The sequence below is a fragment of the Nilaparvata lugens genome, chromosome 8, assembly GCF_014356525.2.
Source record: "Nilaparvata lugens isolate BPH chromosome 8, ASM1435652v1, whole genome shotgun sequence".
Taxonomy (NCBI): Eukaryota; Metazoa; Arthropoda; class Insecta; order Hemiptera; family Delphacidae; genus Nilaparvata; species Nilaparvata lugens.
The window spans coordinates 6203039-6220932 of record NC_052511.1 but is presented as its reverse complement, the minus strand read 5'-3'; the positions used below and the strand labels follow the sequence as shown (position 1 = coordinate 6220932).

At 31.7% G+C, this 17894-nt stretch overlaps 1 protein-coding gene across 1 annotated transcript in view; it reads right to left on the bottom strand.

Moving 5' to 3' along the window:
* LOC111058156 (protein HIRA) overlaps positions 1 to 7425 on the bottom strand; it is a 55390-nt gene extending 47965 nt beyond the window's left edge. Inside the window, exons 1-4 of the mRNA XM_022345657.2 lie at positions 7193 to 7425; positions 6741 to 6803; positions 3453 to 3563; positions 3029 to 3130 (exon numbers count right to left, since the gene is read on the bottom strand). Coding sequence (XP_022201349.2) covers positions 3029 to 3130; positions 3453 to 3563; positions 6741 to 6803; positions 7193 to 7229 — 313 coding nt within the window. The 5' untranslated portion in view covers positions 7230 to 7425. The remainder of the gene's footprint in view (positions 1 to 3028; positions 3131 to 3452; positions 3564 to 6740; positions 6804 to 7192) is intronic.
* Positions 7426 to 17894: the final 10469 nt, after the last annotated feature.

Below are 17894 nucleotides of genomic sequence, written 5' to 3'. Positions count from 1 at the left end.
TTTGATTTCGCTGCACTGGTGCTCCATGTAACCTACTAACTATTTTGCGTTGCCATGTTGCAAATCTGGAGTGCAGAAAAAAATTTTCCCGCACTAGAGCGGAAAAGTGATTCTTTGCGTTCTGTAATCAGTGCAGGAATGGCCACTTTTCAACGTAACTGTAGGAAAAATATATTTTCTTAGAGTTATTCAAAGATTTATTTTATTTTATTCATTTACAATGAAAATGACACTAATGTAATAACATTGCAAGATAAAATGATAAGATAGTCCTTGTGCTATTTTTCTTCCAAATTTATAGATGACAAAGTCCAAAATAAGGTTAGAATTTCACTACTTGTAGGATTTTTATAAAATTTTAGTCCAAAATAAACATGAAAAACTATAAATTTTAAATTTAGATCGAAAGGAAGAACGAGAAATTATAGGAAAACAAAAGGAAATATACTTGACAAATATCGAGAAAGTTAGAAGAGAATTGGAAGCTCTATTCATAATTTTTCAGGGTTGGTTCTAATTCTAAAACTTGCTTTTTTCATAAATTACTATTACTATTCAAAAATCTATAGTAATTATATTACTATAATAGATTACCATTCAAAATTTTTTTGTCAGCCCGGGAATCGAACCCAGTACCTCCTAATTGCCGGTCAGGAATGCTTACCCTTACACCAAACTGACAATCTCTGGATAGCAGCGCTCATTTTATACAAAGCCATAGCGGCCAGCCAGTCTACAGATGGAAATTACTGAGATATTGCAATTATGGCTATGACTTCGTATAAATGAGCGCTGCTATCCGAAGATTGTAAGTTTGGTGTAAGGGTAAGCATTCCTGACCGGCAATTAGGAAGTACTGGGTTCGATTCCCGGGCTGACAAATAATTTTTGAATAGTAGCGCTCATCGAATTTCCATCTATAGTGAGGTCCACGTTATAATGGCAGTGGATAAAGATAGAAGAATAACGATGCCGATTCTCTGCATTAATTAATTATATTTCTACACTGTAAAAAACATAATTGTCATCGTTGTGGACCTATAAAGGGATAGTACCACCGGCTTTGTCGAATGATAGACAAGGATAGCAAAACCAAAGTTGATCAAATACTGTCATTATAACGTGGACCTCACTATAGCTGTTTACCCTGTTGTCAATATTTGCAGTAGCAGAAGTCTTCGGGGTGAATTACAGCATTTAAATTGGTTTTTCGTTTAATAATAATACGTATATAGCTGCGTTTACACCAAAGTTATTAACAAAATGTTTATTTTTCCTTTCCTTATAGATTCTAAAATATTAAACAGAACTTGACAAACACATAATATGTTCATCATGTGTATGATAAGTTATGTTCAATCTAATAGAATATATAAGGACGGAGAGATTAACATCTTGTTAATAACTTTGGTGTAAACTCAGCTTTACTGTATTTTTATTACATATATTTAATCGATACTATAATAAAGGAAATAACTGGCTTATACACGAACGGGATAGGAAAATTATGTTAGACACATCATCACTTCTGAACTACTGGACTGATTAACTTGAAATTTTGCATATAGATTCTTAACTAACCGAGGATGGTTATGGGCCTATTAAGGTGAAATACAAAGATGTTGTCAATGTCTGAGTCCAAACTAGTTTTGATGCACTTGGCATCATCATCAGTGGTAGACTGATGCCAAGTGCATCGAAACTAGTTTGGACTTAAATGAATTTTGTGAAATTGAAAACATCTTTTTGTTTCACCTTAATATGGAGAAATTCCACAACATCTCTGTGCAGTGTTAATTTTATAGGCCTATTTTCAATTCTTCCAGATTTCATTAGCCTACATCAATTTTTCAGTTTGTAAAGTTTTAAAATAGACCTTTACGGAGCACGGGTTACCTGCTGGTTCCTGCGGGTTCCTGCTGGTCAGGAATAATTCTTAAACACATTAAACTGTATCTTTACTCTATGCTATTAGACACGGAGCTAGTAGGCCTACTTGTAGCTTCTATACCTATTTAATGAACGTTAAATCTTTCTTGTACAAATTTGATTATTAACTTATCAATTTCCATACTGGCGTTCTTTGTCTACTCTTTTAAAGAACTCCGGCTCGCTAGAGTTCTCATTTTCCGATGTGGTCTGACCGTCAGTTAGCAGGTTTTAACAAGAACGTTGAATTTAGAACGCCAACCCGCTCTCTGTATTCATAGACAACAGCCTTAAGAAAATGTTAAGTCTTGGGCTGGTCACACACCGATAAGTCAGACAAGACCAGTCACGTTTAGACACATTACTTCACATTGTTGCTTATGACGCAACACACACTGATTAATCATTGCAATTAGACTTGTCTTCATAAGCAACTATGTGAAGTATTGTGACTGATCATGTCTTGTCTTGTCTTGACTAACTAGTTGTGTGCCTAGCCTTAGTCATTGCAATAAGTTAGACATGACTCTATACGTAACTATGTGAAGTATTGTGACTAAACTTTACTAGTCTTGTCTTGACTGATCGGTGTGTGACCAGTCTTATTGATTGTTTAATAAAAGTTAAAACATACAACATGTTGAGATGGAACTATTGAGATTGGAAGATAATATCATTTTTTTACAAACTTAAATTTATGAATTAATTTAATGAGATTTATTAAGACAATTGAATTTAATTAAGATAAGTATTGTCATTTGAGTTTATAGATGAGCATTTTAAGTTGGTTCTGAATGTATTTCACTCCTATTTGCAGACAAGATTTTTCTTAGGCAAACAGTATTCAATGATCTGTAATATCATTTGTATATTAATGGAATTTGTCATGTAAAGGTGCGTACAGATATACGCGCCGCGAACATGAGCAATTCACTTCTAATCAGCTGACTATATCTGTATTTTTACAGAAACAGTAAAATACTGATATAAAAAGCTTGGCATCAGCTGATTAAAAGTGAATTGCTCATGTTCGCTCCGCGTAAATCTGTACGCACCTCAAGTGATATCATTGAATAAAACTTGATTTGATTATACTCACCACCTGGATATCTTGCAACACTCCAGACCATAATTAGCTTATCATCTCCACCTGAGGCCAGAAGTTTTCCCGAATAACTCCATCGGACTGAGTTTACGCAAGCTGAAAAGGCAAAAAAAATCAATTTATAGTTTTTCCTTCAAAGTCATAATTTAATTGTGATTGTAGTATCTTGTACAATAAATGAATATTATCAAAATGGTTTTAGAATCAACGTCAGGTACCTACATAATAGAACACTGAGACGAGTCATAAAATTGATGGTTTGATAGAAAAGTCAAGTTCAATTAAAAAATGATATGTAATTTGTGATTCCACACAAAATTCAAAGAAACTTACCTTAATTAAATAAAATCACATATGTTGTCAAATTCTACTGTTTTATTTCATTACGGAACGGTTCTACAACTCAGTCGAAACTTACCTTGATGGTTATCCATTTGACATAGCATTTTTGGACAGTTCTCATCAATTTCTTTCTCTTCACTTACTACTGGCGCCATATTCCATATGACAACTCTACCAGAATCATCTCCTGGAAACACAAAACAGGATGAGCAATGATCACTTATCAGTTATTCTTTGATTTAAAACCGAATGAACAATACATTAGAATATGTGTTGAGACTAACTTCTTCTAAATCTTGGTTTAAAAGGCAGATATTAGGATTGAAGCTCTATAAGTTGTATAAATTCAGATATAGAGAACATATTTTTATAATTTTAAGAGTATAGCACTGTAGGCCACTCTTCGCCAGACTCGGGATTCTCACAGTTTTTAGCCAGTTCATCTTTGCTTCCCTGGTTGGTATTAGGAATACCAATCTGACAGTGAATTTGAGGGGGTTGCAGAGTGCCTACTCACTTCGAAATGCTCTTGAAGTCAATGTTCCTCGATGTAGGCTAAGTAAGGCTCAGAACGGTTATCCCAATATTGCTATTAAAATGTTTAATATGCTACCTCCATCTGTGCGTCATTTGAGTGACTGTGAGTTTAAGAGGAGACTCAAGTCCTGGCTGCGTGCCAGACCATACTACTCCTTGAGTGAATTTTTTCAGGAGTTTACAGTTGACATTTAGTGGCCATCACCGTGTTTAGCCATCTATGCCATTATGTTTTATTTTTTGACGTGACAGTGTTGTCAAAAAATTCTGTGTGATATTGTATTTTTGACGTGATGACCAACCCAGCTCATCTGGCTGGTTAATGGTCCTACAAATGAAGATTGAAGATTGAAGATTGAATTTAGATGAACTTGGGTGGTCTAAAATAGGTGGTATACTCAAAATTCTGGCAAATAGTTATTGCTTGAATCATCTGTAGATTTGGTTGTAAGTTTCAAGTGTTTAAAGCTTTAACATTTTAACCTTATAGTTATTTGAACTAAAAAGTAAAATTGAAATAACTGTGGCTAGCCACTGACAACAGGACATGCATGATTAACATATGTATAAACACTGTAAACATGCATTTTTGGACAGTTCTCGTCTATTTCTTTCTCTTCACTTACAACTGGCGCCATATTCCATATAACAACTCTACCAGAATCATCTCCTGGAACACACAAAACAGGATGAGCAATGATCACTTATCAGTTATTCTTTGATTTAAAACCGAATGAACAATACATTAGAATATGTGTTGAGACTAACTTCTTCTAAATCTTGGTTTATAAGGCAGATATTAGGATTGAAGCTCTATAAGTTGTATAAATTCAGAAATAGAGAACATCTTTTTATAATTTTAAGAGTATAGCACTGTAGGCCACTCTTCGCCAGACTCGGGATTCTCATAGTTTTTAGCCAGTTCATCTTTGCTTCCCTGGTTGGTATTAGGAATACCAATCTGACAGTGAATTTGAGGGTGTTGCAGAGTGCCTACTCACTTCGAAATGCTCTCGAAGTCAATGTTCCTCGATGTAGGCTAAGTAAGGCTCAGAACTGTTATCCCAATATTGCTATTAAAATGTTTAATATGCTACCTCCATCTGTGCGCCATTTGAGTGACTGAGTTTAAGAGGAGACTCAAGCCCTGGCTGCTTGCCAGACCATACTACTCCTTGAGTGAATTTTTTCAGGAGTTTACAGTTGACATTTAGTGGCCATCACCGTGTTTAGCCATCTATGCCATTATGTTTTATTTTTTGACGTGACAGTGTTGTCAAAAAATTCTGTGTGATATTGTATTTTTGACGTGATGACCAACCCAGCTCATCTGGCTGGTTAATGGTCCTACAAATGAAGATTGAAGATTGAATTTAGATGAACTTGGGTGGTCTAAAATAGGTGGTATACTCAAAATTCTGGCAAATAGTTATTGCTTGAATCATCTGTAGATTTGGTTGTAAGTTTCAAGTGTTTAAAGCTTTAACATTTTAACCTTATAGTTATTTGAACTAAAAAGTAAAATTGAAATAACTGTGGCTAGCCACTGACAACAGGACATGCATGATTAACATATGTATAAACACTGTAAACATGCATTTTTTGTCATCAGCGAGGGGCTTTGAGCAAAAATACAGCTGTACAGCAGCTTCTAACATTAAATAAACTGGAAAATTACTAATGATAATGATACAAACATAATTTGACCTCATAAGAATAGTGAAGAAAAATAAACAAAAATCGAAGATACAAAACCTAACATGAAAAAATATGTTTGAATCATTTCATTTGTGATGACACAACAATGTGTGACATGTGTGTACACACTTGTTCAGCATGCATGTCCTGTCGTTAGTGGCCAGCCAATGAAAGATAAAGTGCAGGTTCCACAAAAGCCGGTTAAATTTTAATCGTGATTAATTCCACGAGAACCAATCAGAGAAGTCGTCTTTTAGAAAAAACTTTCTCTGATTGGTTCTCTTACAATTAATCACGGTTAAAATTTAACCGGCTTTTGTGCAACCGGACCTCACAGTGGATAAAAATAGTAGTTTAATGCCAGTTTGGCTTAGTACCACCCTACCTTTTGTCAAATGTTTTATTGCAATTGGTTTCATATGTTATTGTGATGACAAAACTACATGAATTAGCCGGCGGTCATTCATATTAATTTTTTTGAAAAAAGTTACTAACTTAACCTCACATTGTATAAAACGTTCCAAGTGACTCAAAATTATTATTAAAATTCAATGACTTTCAGTCAGTCTGTTTTAGTTAATGCTAGTCATTGTCATTTAAAACAAAATCTAATCTCCTAACCTAACATTTGAATTATGTAGCATTTTAGGTTATTTTTCGATTAACTTACTTGGAACATTTTCAAAACTTAATAGGTTTTTTGTTATAAATGAGCAATCGGCATGTCTTAAAAGTGTCATTCAAGCTTACTTGAAGCTAATTTACTGAGAATATAATAATTTTTAAGAGTGTTAAGCTTGTTTTACAATGTGAAATTAGTAACATTTTTTTCAATTAATGACCGACAGTTAATTTGTGTAGTTTTGACATCAGAATTACATATTAAATTGATTGAAAAAAAATTTGACGCCATTCATCTAAAGAAAAATATTTGAGCCGATTTTGCAAAAAAAGTTCTGCAGATTTGGTAGCAAGTTATTTTTTAATATTCCGTAAGTAACTTGTTCAAAGATCCAACTTAAAACTTGAATCTTTTACTTATTGGAACGAATTCAAAAAACCTGAATACCGTAACTAATTTTTTTAGTTGAGAAAAAACCTTTTGTTAGGAGGGAAAGCAAAAACCAACCTTGCCCCCCTGTAGCAAACCTCGAGCCATCAGGATGAATGTCAATTGAAAATATTGGCATATCTGAAACAAAAAAAGAATTCAACTTATCCAAGTACAAGAATTAGGCTACAAGTTATAAAACATTAACATGAAAAGTTAATTTTTAAATCGATTTATACTAGCCTATTACCATAACTTTCAATACTATTATTGATGATAAGCTAGGTAACTTAGCTACGAATAATAACTTAGCAAAAATTGTTACTAATTTTTAAAAAAATCAAGTAGGTAAAGTAGTCAGTAAAAGAGGTACAACAAAAGAGATAAATGAAGATAAAACAAGATTTTAACGTTTTATAGTATGGATTGGGCTCTAGAAATTGGAGATCGTTTGAAGTCATAATATTTAATGTTCAATTCAACTCCACAAGCCGGTGAAATTATTCAATCAAAAATGAATATTATCTTACCATCGTGAGACACCCAAAGCGGTTTCAGTACTCTCATTTTGGATCAAGATTTACAAAATCTAGTAATTATTTTACAATAAACCAAGAAATCTTTTCATTCTATAAAATACTGGGAACATAACCACGAACGAGGAGGTATCCCGCTGAAAATATTCTCTTTTTAAACTTCTAAAACCCTCTTTCCTCCATCCTTTTTCTACAACACAGAGATGAAAAGAGAACAGATTAGAGGGAGAATGGAAGACGCATTCAAGAGCAGCTTGATCATAATTGCTACAGAGCTACTAACATGACAAAGCAAAATTCTTAAAAATTGGCAACATAGTTAGTGCCACACCTGTGGAGTGGACTTACCCGCTGGTTTTTAAACAATTGAAAACAAGATCTGAAAACAAGTTTTTAAAAATGTCTTTAAAATAAGTAGGAATGATTGAGAAAACAAATAGGAGCAAAAGCCTGTTTTAAAGCTTATTCAAGCTTTCATTGATATGATGAATATTTTGTATTGTGAATAAACTTTAGTTTAAAACCATGTAACCATAATCAAACTCGACTGGCATTAAGGTTTTACAACATTTCATTGTTTCTTTATTACCATTACCGTATGCTAATTATTAATAAATTGATTGGAATATAAACCATTGAACAAATGTGTTTCATGGAACCTTTTGAAATTCAATATTAAGATTAATGAAATCAATTCAAGTTTATGCTAACATTTTATTTGCCAATTTCCATAAAATTAGGGAAATAGAATTATTGTCAAGCTGCTTATAATAAAATCCGGTACCGATAGGTTTTTCTACTTCTTGTAAGTTTATTTATCTTTTAAATGTAATATGATTATTCTCCTAATGTATTGTACATGATAATTCAATACTCTGCAAGATGGTTTCACAATCTATCTACAGAATAATGACATTGACATCTTATCATATTCATCCACATTTCATTTAAACACTACCGTATTGACTATTTTATTCGTAGTAGGATCCTGCAGATGCTGTGAAGCTGCTTGTGGACATTTTTGTCTCTTCTATATTAACCTGTTTTTGGTTCATTGATTCAAATTGATTTTGAATAACAGTCTTCTCATTCTACATTATTTCCTATCTAATGAAAGATGTTAAATTGATTCTAGCAGCTATTATACATAAAAAACAAAGTCTTAAAAACAATTAAATTGTGTGAAATTGATTAAGATAGAGTGGAACAGTAAATCCTGATTAATTTTAACGGTTTTGAGTATTTTATCTACCTATCAAGTCAGAATGCCTTATTGCTCTTTTTATCGTCTTGCTTTTATGTAAACCTGATTGATTGTTCATCAATATTATTTACTTCATTGAAGGCATTGCATTATAAATTCACTCCACAATTTACCTATTGTTCCAAGGAATTCTAAAGGTGTACAGATTTTTCCTGTATTTTGAATAATGCGGACATGAATAGTCGACATCGATGTTTGTTAACAAATCGTTTTTAAGTATACGGTACTTATTATTTATAAATAAAGCAATAATTATGCTTATAGTTTCGACTCCTCCATGCTGAAGGATAAATTTATTGCTTTTCTGAAAGTGAAATAGACTTGAATTTGAATATTTTCATACTATGAATGATTTAATAAATCAGTAATAAATTAATGCATTATTCTCCAGTAATTATTTCAAAAATGCTTAGTTTTTGACTCCTCTAAATACGGACGTTCGTCTTCGTAGTTCCATGCTGGAGGAGAAATTTATTGCTTTTCTGAGAGTAAAATAGATTTTAATTTGAATATTTTTATACTATGAATGATCTAATAAATTGTAGACATTATTCTCCAGTAATTATTTGAATAATTTGTGAATAGAGCACCAAATAGTTTTGTAAAAAAAGTTTTACAGATTGATTCAAGATGGATGTCCCAATTTCAAATAATGGTATTATTCATTTCAAAAATGAATGTGAGTTAGTGGAAGTGGGAGCAACTATTTCTGAGTCGACAAAAATGAAGAAGAACTTAATCATCCAAACAATATGAAAAATGAAAAATTATCAACCTGTGGAACTTCAACTGTTATTGAGAAGACATCATGAGGATTTGTCAAAGATTGTAATTATTCTTTATTGATTGATACAATAAGTACATCATCAAAATGATAGGGATAGAAAAATAATAAGGTAACCTTGTGCTATTCCTCTCCCAAATTTAAATTACACATAGTCCGAAATAGGTTAAGTCTTGTAGTTGTTCACTTCACAAAATTTTCAGTCCTTAATTTTTATTTTCACAAAGTAGATTTTTGAATTTAGATGCTTCAAAACTAAACATAGAAGAAATATTTCACATTATTATCACTAGAATAGAAAATTTTTCTTTTTTTGTGTAAAAAAAAATGTGACAATTTCTTTTTCATTCAAAATAGGAAATATTCACTTGAATAATAATTTTGCAGGACCAAAAGATTGAATGGTTATTACTATCTGTCAATTATACAGAGTTTAGTTTTCGACTCTACAGATATAATAAAGCATGGTTCAAAATAAGTGTTCCACTAATTTCAAACAATTATATTTATTTTCAAAACGATACACACAAACAGAAGTTTCACATCAACTTACTCACAGAAGCATAACGTTTATTATAAGTGTTGAATGTGTCCAGTTTTTGAAGCTTGGGCGATATCTACAGAAACAAGTGTAGGGTTCATTAATTATACTCCATGGTTTGTAAAAATGCACAAAAAACGCTCACTTTAGGGTTTAGGAGAATGTCGTTCATAGCAATGAGGCAACGTTACATCAGAGATAAACGAATATCATAAGTAGCCTATTATTTTCTGTATGGTTATTACATGTAAGCGGTCAAGTCAATCGACATAATTTTCATACATGAGGAACTAGGAACTTCAAGCCCTCATCAAACAGTGGAGCATGAACGAGATTCGCCTGAGTGAATGGTTTTGTGAATGGTTTTCACAAACCGTGGTGTATGAACCCTACCTTTTTGAAGTTGTCGTCCAAGCCTCAAAAAGAAATCTCATACAGTATCTCAGGACTCATGCGAGTAATCATGCCAGTTATTACTTGAAGAACTGGATTGAATTGAAGAATAATATGTTCACTCTAGAACTGATTTATTGAATCAAAATCCATAATAGATATTTATGATAGATGTTTATTTATAGATGTATATTCCACTCGTCGAAATCTTGCTAATAAATTAAAAGAACCATTCACAAGCAGTAGAGTGGCCTCCTTACATGCTTTTGCTAAGGGACCACGACTTTTCAATAAACTGCAATCAGATATATCAGATGCACCCAGTTACAATTTGTTTAAGAATAGACTTAATCGCTTCTATGAAGAAAAACGTTTAATAGAGGTGTAATATTATTTACATTTTTTTGCTGTCTTCATTCAAATGTAATTTATTGTTAAAGATTCATAATCCCATCTTGTGAAAAGCACACTGATTATTGTATAAAATTTACTTTATTGTTTTATACCTCAAAATTGTTATTGTATTATAATTAAGTTGACTCAACTAGAGAGCGAGACATCCCTCAACACAGGTTTAGCCTAAAGAGGGATGCACTGTGTTTTTTTCTGTTACATGCTTAATATTATTATCTATGTTCAATTATTATGCTTAAGGTATGTATTTTTGTATTACCAATTGTAATGTTCAACCATTATGTTTAATGTATGTATTTGTATTACCAATTATTGTAAAAATGCAGTGAAATAAACGAATTATTTATTTATTTATTTTATTTATGAATGAATTGAAAGGAAAACAAAACTTCAGAAAACAGAATTGAAGACCTAATAGAAACAGCAGCTAGCCTCGTTCGAGTTTATGGCCTCATTGATTACAGTTCCATACTGAGCTTGTCATTGAATGTAATAGTTTGTGTGAATCGTTTTTGAAAATAAATATAATTGTTAGAAATTGGGATATTCATTTTGAACCACTCTGTATTATCTATACGGTAGTGTGGCAAATTCAACTCTCTATAATTGATAAATATTGTAGTGTTGTAATAAAATTTTATGTTGGAAATTTTGAATTCAACTGTTGATACATAGAAGGCTGAACCTGTGGGTCTTACCTTAACAAACAATATTTAAGTCAAAATGGAATAGCTTATTATAGTCTCTAGGTGCTATACAAATCATGAAAGAAAAAAGGGTTCAATGCAGTACATTACATTATAGTTTACTTAGTACAGTACATTTTTTGCTAAGGATGATGCCAAAATTATTTGTGATTAACATATAAGAGACTAAGAAATTGTCGAATCTACAGATTTTATTAAAATTCAGAAATCTAAGTTTAGTGTTTTTTTTAGAATTTTTCAAGTATTTTTATTCAATATGAATAATTACCTACCACAATATCAACTTCTCAACTCCACAAAAAACTTTACTTTTAGTCACACTTTTTTCCATGACTTTCACAAGACATGCCCTGTGAAATAAATGAAAAAAGTGTGTTAATACCGTACATCGCAGCTTGAAATGGATTGAGAAACCATCATCTTTATATATAGTTTAGTCCTTTGCTGAGTATGATGCCAAACTATTATTATATTATACTATTATTATATTATAAAAAAGAATTATAGTACTCTTTGATATAATAGAATAAGAATTCAAATTATAGCTACCATACTAGTTTATTATTATATATATATATATATTATATTACTATATTATAGATAATTATTTTTCAATAGGTTTTCTTCAAGCCTCAGCAATATCATTTGATGAAGTAGCAAAACAAAACGATCTGTTTCAAACGAGTACGGTAATCCTTTCCATTGCAAACCAAGCTTGAGATCAAAAAATGCAGAGTATACGCGCACACCGGTGCGTGAAAGAGTCACAACCCCATGATCATCCCTCTTAACATTCACACTTTCATTCACGCACACACCACCCCCAACAATACTTTCACTCACCCCAGAGTAGTGAGGGAGGGTGTATCTTTCTCGACCCCTTCCATCCTCCTCTCTCACATTGTGAGAGAGTAAGATAGAGTTAGGGGGTGGCAAAATCAATATCACCCACTTTGTTGCCAGCTGATAACTATGAGTGGAGCCATCAGTCCGCGAACTGACTGCTCGTTTCAACGTTGAGTTAACCTTTATTTTTTCGCGTTTCTGTTGCAACTCTCTTTCAAATCAGAGACAGTTTTCTTACAGTCTGCATACACCAACCTAATATTAGAAGTGAACTACATTGTAACCGTGACTATTTTGTACGTGTTTGTGGCCAGTTTTCACAGCTATTTCACGCAATAGCACACCTACTTCTAACACATCTGCATTACATAAGGTAAAAGTAACCTAACCTAACCTTTTCTATTACATTTGAATGCATGTATAGGCCTATTCATACTAGTCATTTCATGAATAAATATGGTATAAGTGTAAATTTATATATAATGCTGTTAGATTCCAGTGATGGATGTGCTAAACAGTATTTTGTTTTCTAACCTCAAATAAGTAATATAATTTCAGCATTGATAACAGCCAAATATAGGTGTGCTAATTTTCACTGAATACAGTATGCTGCAGTTTTTATTGAATACAGTAGGCCTATGTTTTTAAAGAAAAAATATAAATTCTGAAAGGTTACATAATACTTATTATCAACCAGGGAGCTTTTTTAGGGAGGATTTTTATAATTATCCTCTTTTATTCATATCACTGTAGTTTTTTTTAATGATATAACAAGTTTCAGGGTCTTCTCTATTTTCAGGATTAATTCAAGACCAAGTGTAGCATTTAAACATATTTCACATTAGGTAGATACGGTACCAGTATACAGGTATGAATGAATGAATGAAGTTTTTTTCTCAATAAGCTCAATACAAGAAAGTGTAAAATACATGCATATCAAAAACAAATAAACAAGTTTATAATATACAGATCTGCATAGTAACTAATCACAAATCAAATAAAGTTACTTATTAAGAAAAATACAATTCAGAGGTAGGCTTTTAATGTTATGTAAACTGCTTTACACTTTACACTTGGAAAATTGTGTGATATTTTTGTGAAAAATGTGCCAATTTTTCCATATATGTTATCATTCTTCTCATATAGCTTCAAGCTACTTTTATTATTATAAAAAAGAATTATAGTACCCTTTAAAATTAATAAAATATTAAAAAACAAGAATACAAATTGTAATATTCTATTCATTTCAAAGGTTACCTACTATAATCTTATATACAAGAAAGTAGAGCCCTGAATTCATACTTTTATTTTATTGAAATCCACCATTTGAACTTTTAGAGACTAGTTTTAAAAAATTGAATATGAAATATTGCAATGATCATTGTAATTTAACATTCAATCACAACTGATTCTAGCTACAAGTAACCAATAATTATTTGAAACAACAGTAATAAAAAATATAATTCTCTTTTTTTAAAAGTTACATACCGTACTTACATATTTATCTATATATTTTAGCCTACTTCAAAAATTTTCACTTCTGAAAAGTCACTCCAATCCAATCATAGTTCAAATTCAAACATGATAAATTTTTAGACTCATATTATAATATATTTCTTTTTGACATTACAATATTATGTATGCTCCCCCAATAAAATGAAATCTATAAATTGGATTTATAATTAAAATTAAAAAACAGTTTTTTCTCCCAGTAATTGAGAAAATCAATATTTTTCTTCAACTCCAAGTTGAGGCGTGTCGTTAATTCAATGTTGCCTTGAAGTGGACGAATTTAATCAATTTATGCACATTGAATAGTAAATAATTATTTTCTTGGAAAATGATATAATAATTTTTGATTCTCGATTGTAGCATTAGATATTATATTAGGATAGAAAACAGAACTTGATTATAACCTGAATAGTTTGAGTGTAAACCTGAAGGACTCTTACAAAAAATTAGCATAGAGAGACAGCAAATCTCACTACACCATTGGTAATTACATATTCGAATACTCCAATATCCTACTGACACTTCTATTCACCATAGATAAAATGGTTACGCCGGTTCGGCTCTGCCTATTTCTGTCACTACGATAGATGAATAATAGAACGCTCTGTTCTCATCTATGATTCATATTTGAACTCGATTCTTACTAGCAACATTAGTTACTGGTTACTCTTACTCCAGTAGTGGCTCTAGTTACAAGATACTTCAGTTTTACTATAGCCCAATCCCTAATGCTCAACTAATTTGAAAAACGATTTTTATATAACAGTCTTTAATAAAGTAGAAACTGTTCATTTATAGATTGGAAACAATCAGTTTTTGATAGTCCTCTAGGTCTCAAAATAGTAGTATTCTTAATAGTACTAAATAGGATAAGAAGTTCAAAGTTAATATTATATTCTATTTTTGTATGATAGTAATGAATTTATAGATCGATTTATTGTTATATTTGCTTGACAAATGATTGTTTTCCTTATATCTTTATCTTAATGTTTATGTCATTTTGGAGTTCAACCTACATTTGAATTTTATTTCTATAATTTTCATGCTCTTCTTACTGATAAATCAGTTTCCAATAATAGCTTCAAGCAATTCCATATTAATTGAAAAAAGTTATTTCTCTTAAAGTTTTTTTCTCTACCTAGGTACCTTATTACCTTGATTTTCATAACTTATCACTATAGAATCCTTTTTCATATAATCAAAAGATAATCTGTTTATGAAGATTGAACCGGTATAATGTTGACATGTAACAAAAATGTAAGACTTTTATTGGTTTTTATTTGGGAAGAACATAAAAGTAATAGTGTGGTACATTTCTAGTCTATCTGCATTGCGTTCTAGTCTCATATGAGCTGGTGCTATGAGCTTTATTGGCAGCAAGCCATCAACAAGAATCAGTGAATATGCAAATATAAATATATATTATTATGAATGAAAGTTTGAATCAAAGAATACAATTGAACACGAATTTAAGACAATATCTTCCTCTTCTATTATTGACAACGCATATCATAATCTGACAAAAAAATAATTTATTTTATACTTAAAACCAGGGAAGTAGGTTCCTAATGCTTTGCATAAACATTCATTTAAATCTAATAACTAAGTGAGTTTGAATTAGATCATTAATAATATATGTTTCCCAATAAGGAAGTGTGTATAAACAAAAATTATTTATCTATGATCAACTTATAAAGGAAAATAAAAGGTTAGGCTACAAGTGATTTCATAGATATAATAAAACTATAAAAAATATTCATAAATCTCTATCCTACTTATTAATATGCCTACTGTATACAAATTAATAAAAACTTGTAGTACCCTTTATTAAAAACTTTAAAATATTTTGACTAGTTTCGACCATTGGTCATTAAGCGTGTGTGTGTGTGTGAGAGTGTGTGTGTGTGTGTGTGTGTGTTTTGGAATGAGATGGCAACTTATAAAAGAAAGTGTACGGTAAGCTAATAAAATTGCTTTGTGCTTATTTATAAATTACTACATGGCAACTGTACAGTTTTTAAAAGAAAGTACTACAAGTTTTTATATTGTTTTCATTAATTTGAATTAAGTGAAGTGATTTTTACTCTATACAATCATCAATATTTTAATCTGTCAAAAAAGTATATTAAGCAAAATATCAATTTTGTTTCCCAAACAAGTAATATACCTTTTCCTACAGATACCCTGAAAAGTGACCATTTCTGCACTGATTGCAGGCTGCAAAGAATCACTTTCCGCACTAGTGCGCAAAGTGAGTACTTTGTGTACTCCAGATTTGCAGCATGACAACGCAAAATAGTTAGTAGGTTATATGGAGCACCAGTGCAGCAAAATCGATATTAAGTTGGTGATACTCATAGTGAGGCCCACGTTATAATGGCAGTGAAGAGCAACGTTCTATTTATTATGTGCCTTGATTATAGTCATTTCAATGCTTACATAACATAAACCCCCTTCAAGCAGTCAGATAAATTTTCAATTGAATTACTAATCATTATAATTCAATTTTAAATAAATTGAGGTTTTTATTGATAATAAAGTTACACAAAAAAACATTTGATGGATTTCAGGGAATTTTACCCATAATTACCCACTTTTCATATTCAATGGTAACTGTAGGAAAAATTTAATGTGAAATACGTGCGCAAAGTTCGTTTGCTGCACTCAAGAAGCCATTCCGCCCTCGCCTTTCTTTCGATGCAGCAAACTGTCACTTTGCGCACTAGTTGCACAAATAACTATTGGGCTTTATTGTTTCTGAAGGATGATATATACTTATTTTGTAAATTTTTATAACTTATGGAACAATAAAGAAGTTTCAAAATCAGATCAAATCAAATCATTCTCTACAAACATCTACATTATAATTAGGCTATATTGTTATCTTTTATCGCTAGGGCTACTCTTGAATATAAATAAAAAATAGAAATCCAAGTACCCTTAAACAATAAATTATTGTTTACTCACAAAATGTTTCGGCTATATGATACCATTATCAAGTCAAATAATGACATCGTCAAGACTTGATGATGGCATCATATAGCCAAAGCATGTTGTGACTAAACAATAATTGTTTAAGGGTTTAGATGTATATTTTTATGATATCAGGATATCTTATTTAGTAGGGAACTGGAAAATGCCACGAGCATTCCTTGATATAATATGAATGAATATGTAGTATTTCATGAAGAATATGTATGGTGAATGATAAGTGGAGCTTGTATAATCAAGTGAAGTGATTTGCTTGAATGAAAACTAAGTTTTCCATCAGTGGGGTGACGACTGAGTGGGTAGGAGGGGGTAGGGAGGAGTAAGGAGGAAGAAAAGTGATAAGCGAATCCCAGAATTCCATTTCCTTCTGAGTCGACAGTCCACAGACGACAGTAGACAGTCGACAGTAGTGATTTGCGAAGAGTGGCTCCATTTTTCCACTCATAACTCTTTTCTCAAACTTCATCTAGCTCTCCATCTTTCTCGGAGTCAAACTGCAGACAACGACTATTGACTAGTTTTGCGCTTACATTGTCTTCTCTCCTTTTTCTGCAACTGTTTATTGTCATCTCTTCTTCTCTGTTGAACTTCTGGTCTCCGCCTGATGAAGTCTATTTTCATTCCATTCTACTTTAGTGAAGCCCTCGTTTTAATGGCAGTATTGGATTAACATTGATGTTGATTTCCTTGTCTATTATTCAACAAAGTGGATATAGTGAGGTCCACGTTGTAATGGCAGTGCAGAAAGATAGCAAAACAACGTTGCCGATCATCTGGCTTGTTAATGCCTTCTATAGACGGTAGCAAATACAGGTTTATTGATATAATATTAACTGTCCATTCTTGTTGAAAATAACCAATTATATTTTATCAAGCAAGAAATTATATTTTTCAATAATGAATTTTAATGATGAAGCAGAAATATTTTGTTAATTTTATTCTACATTGTTGAAAGACGATCTGGCAACAGAGCAAAGCGAGACAGAGATAGCGCTATCCGCTTTGTTGAATGATAGAGAAGGATAGCAATACCATTGCTATAATCAAACACTGCCATTATAACGTGGACCTCACTTTAGCGCTATCCTTTTCTAGCTCAGCAACGTTATTTCATTTTTCTATGGTGAGGTCCACGTTATAAATTTACAGTATTGGATTAACATTGCTGTTGCTGTCCTTGTCTATCATTTGACAAAGCAGATGGCGCTTTTCCTTAATCCTTTTCCAGCTCCGCAACATTGCCA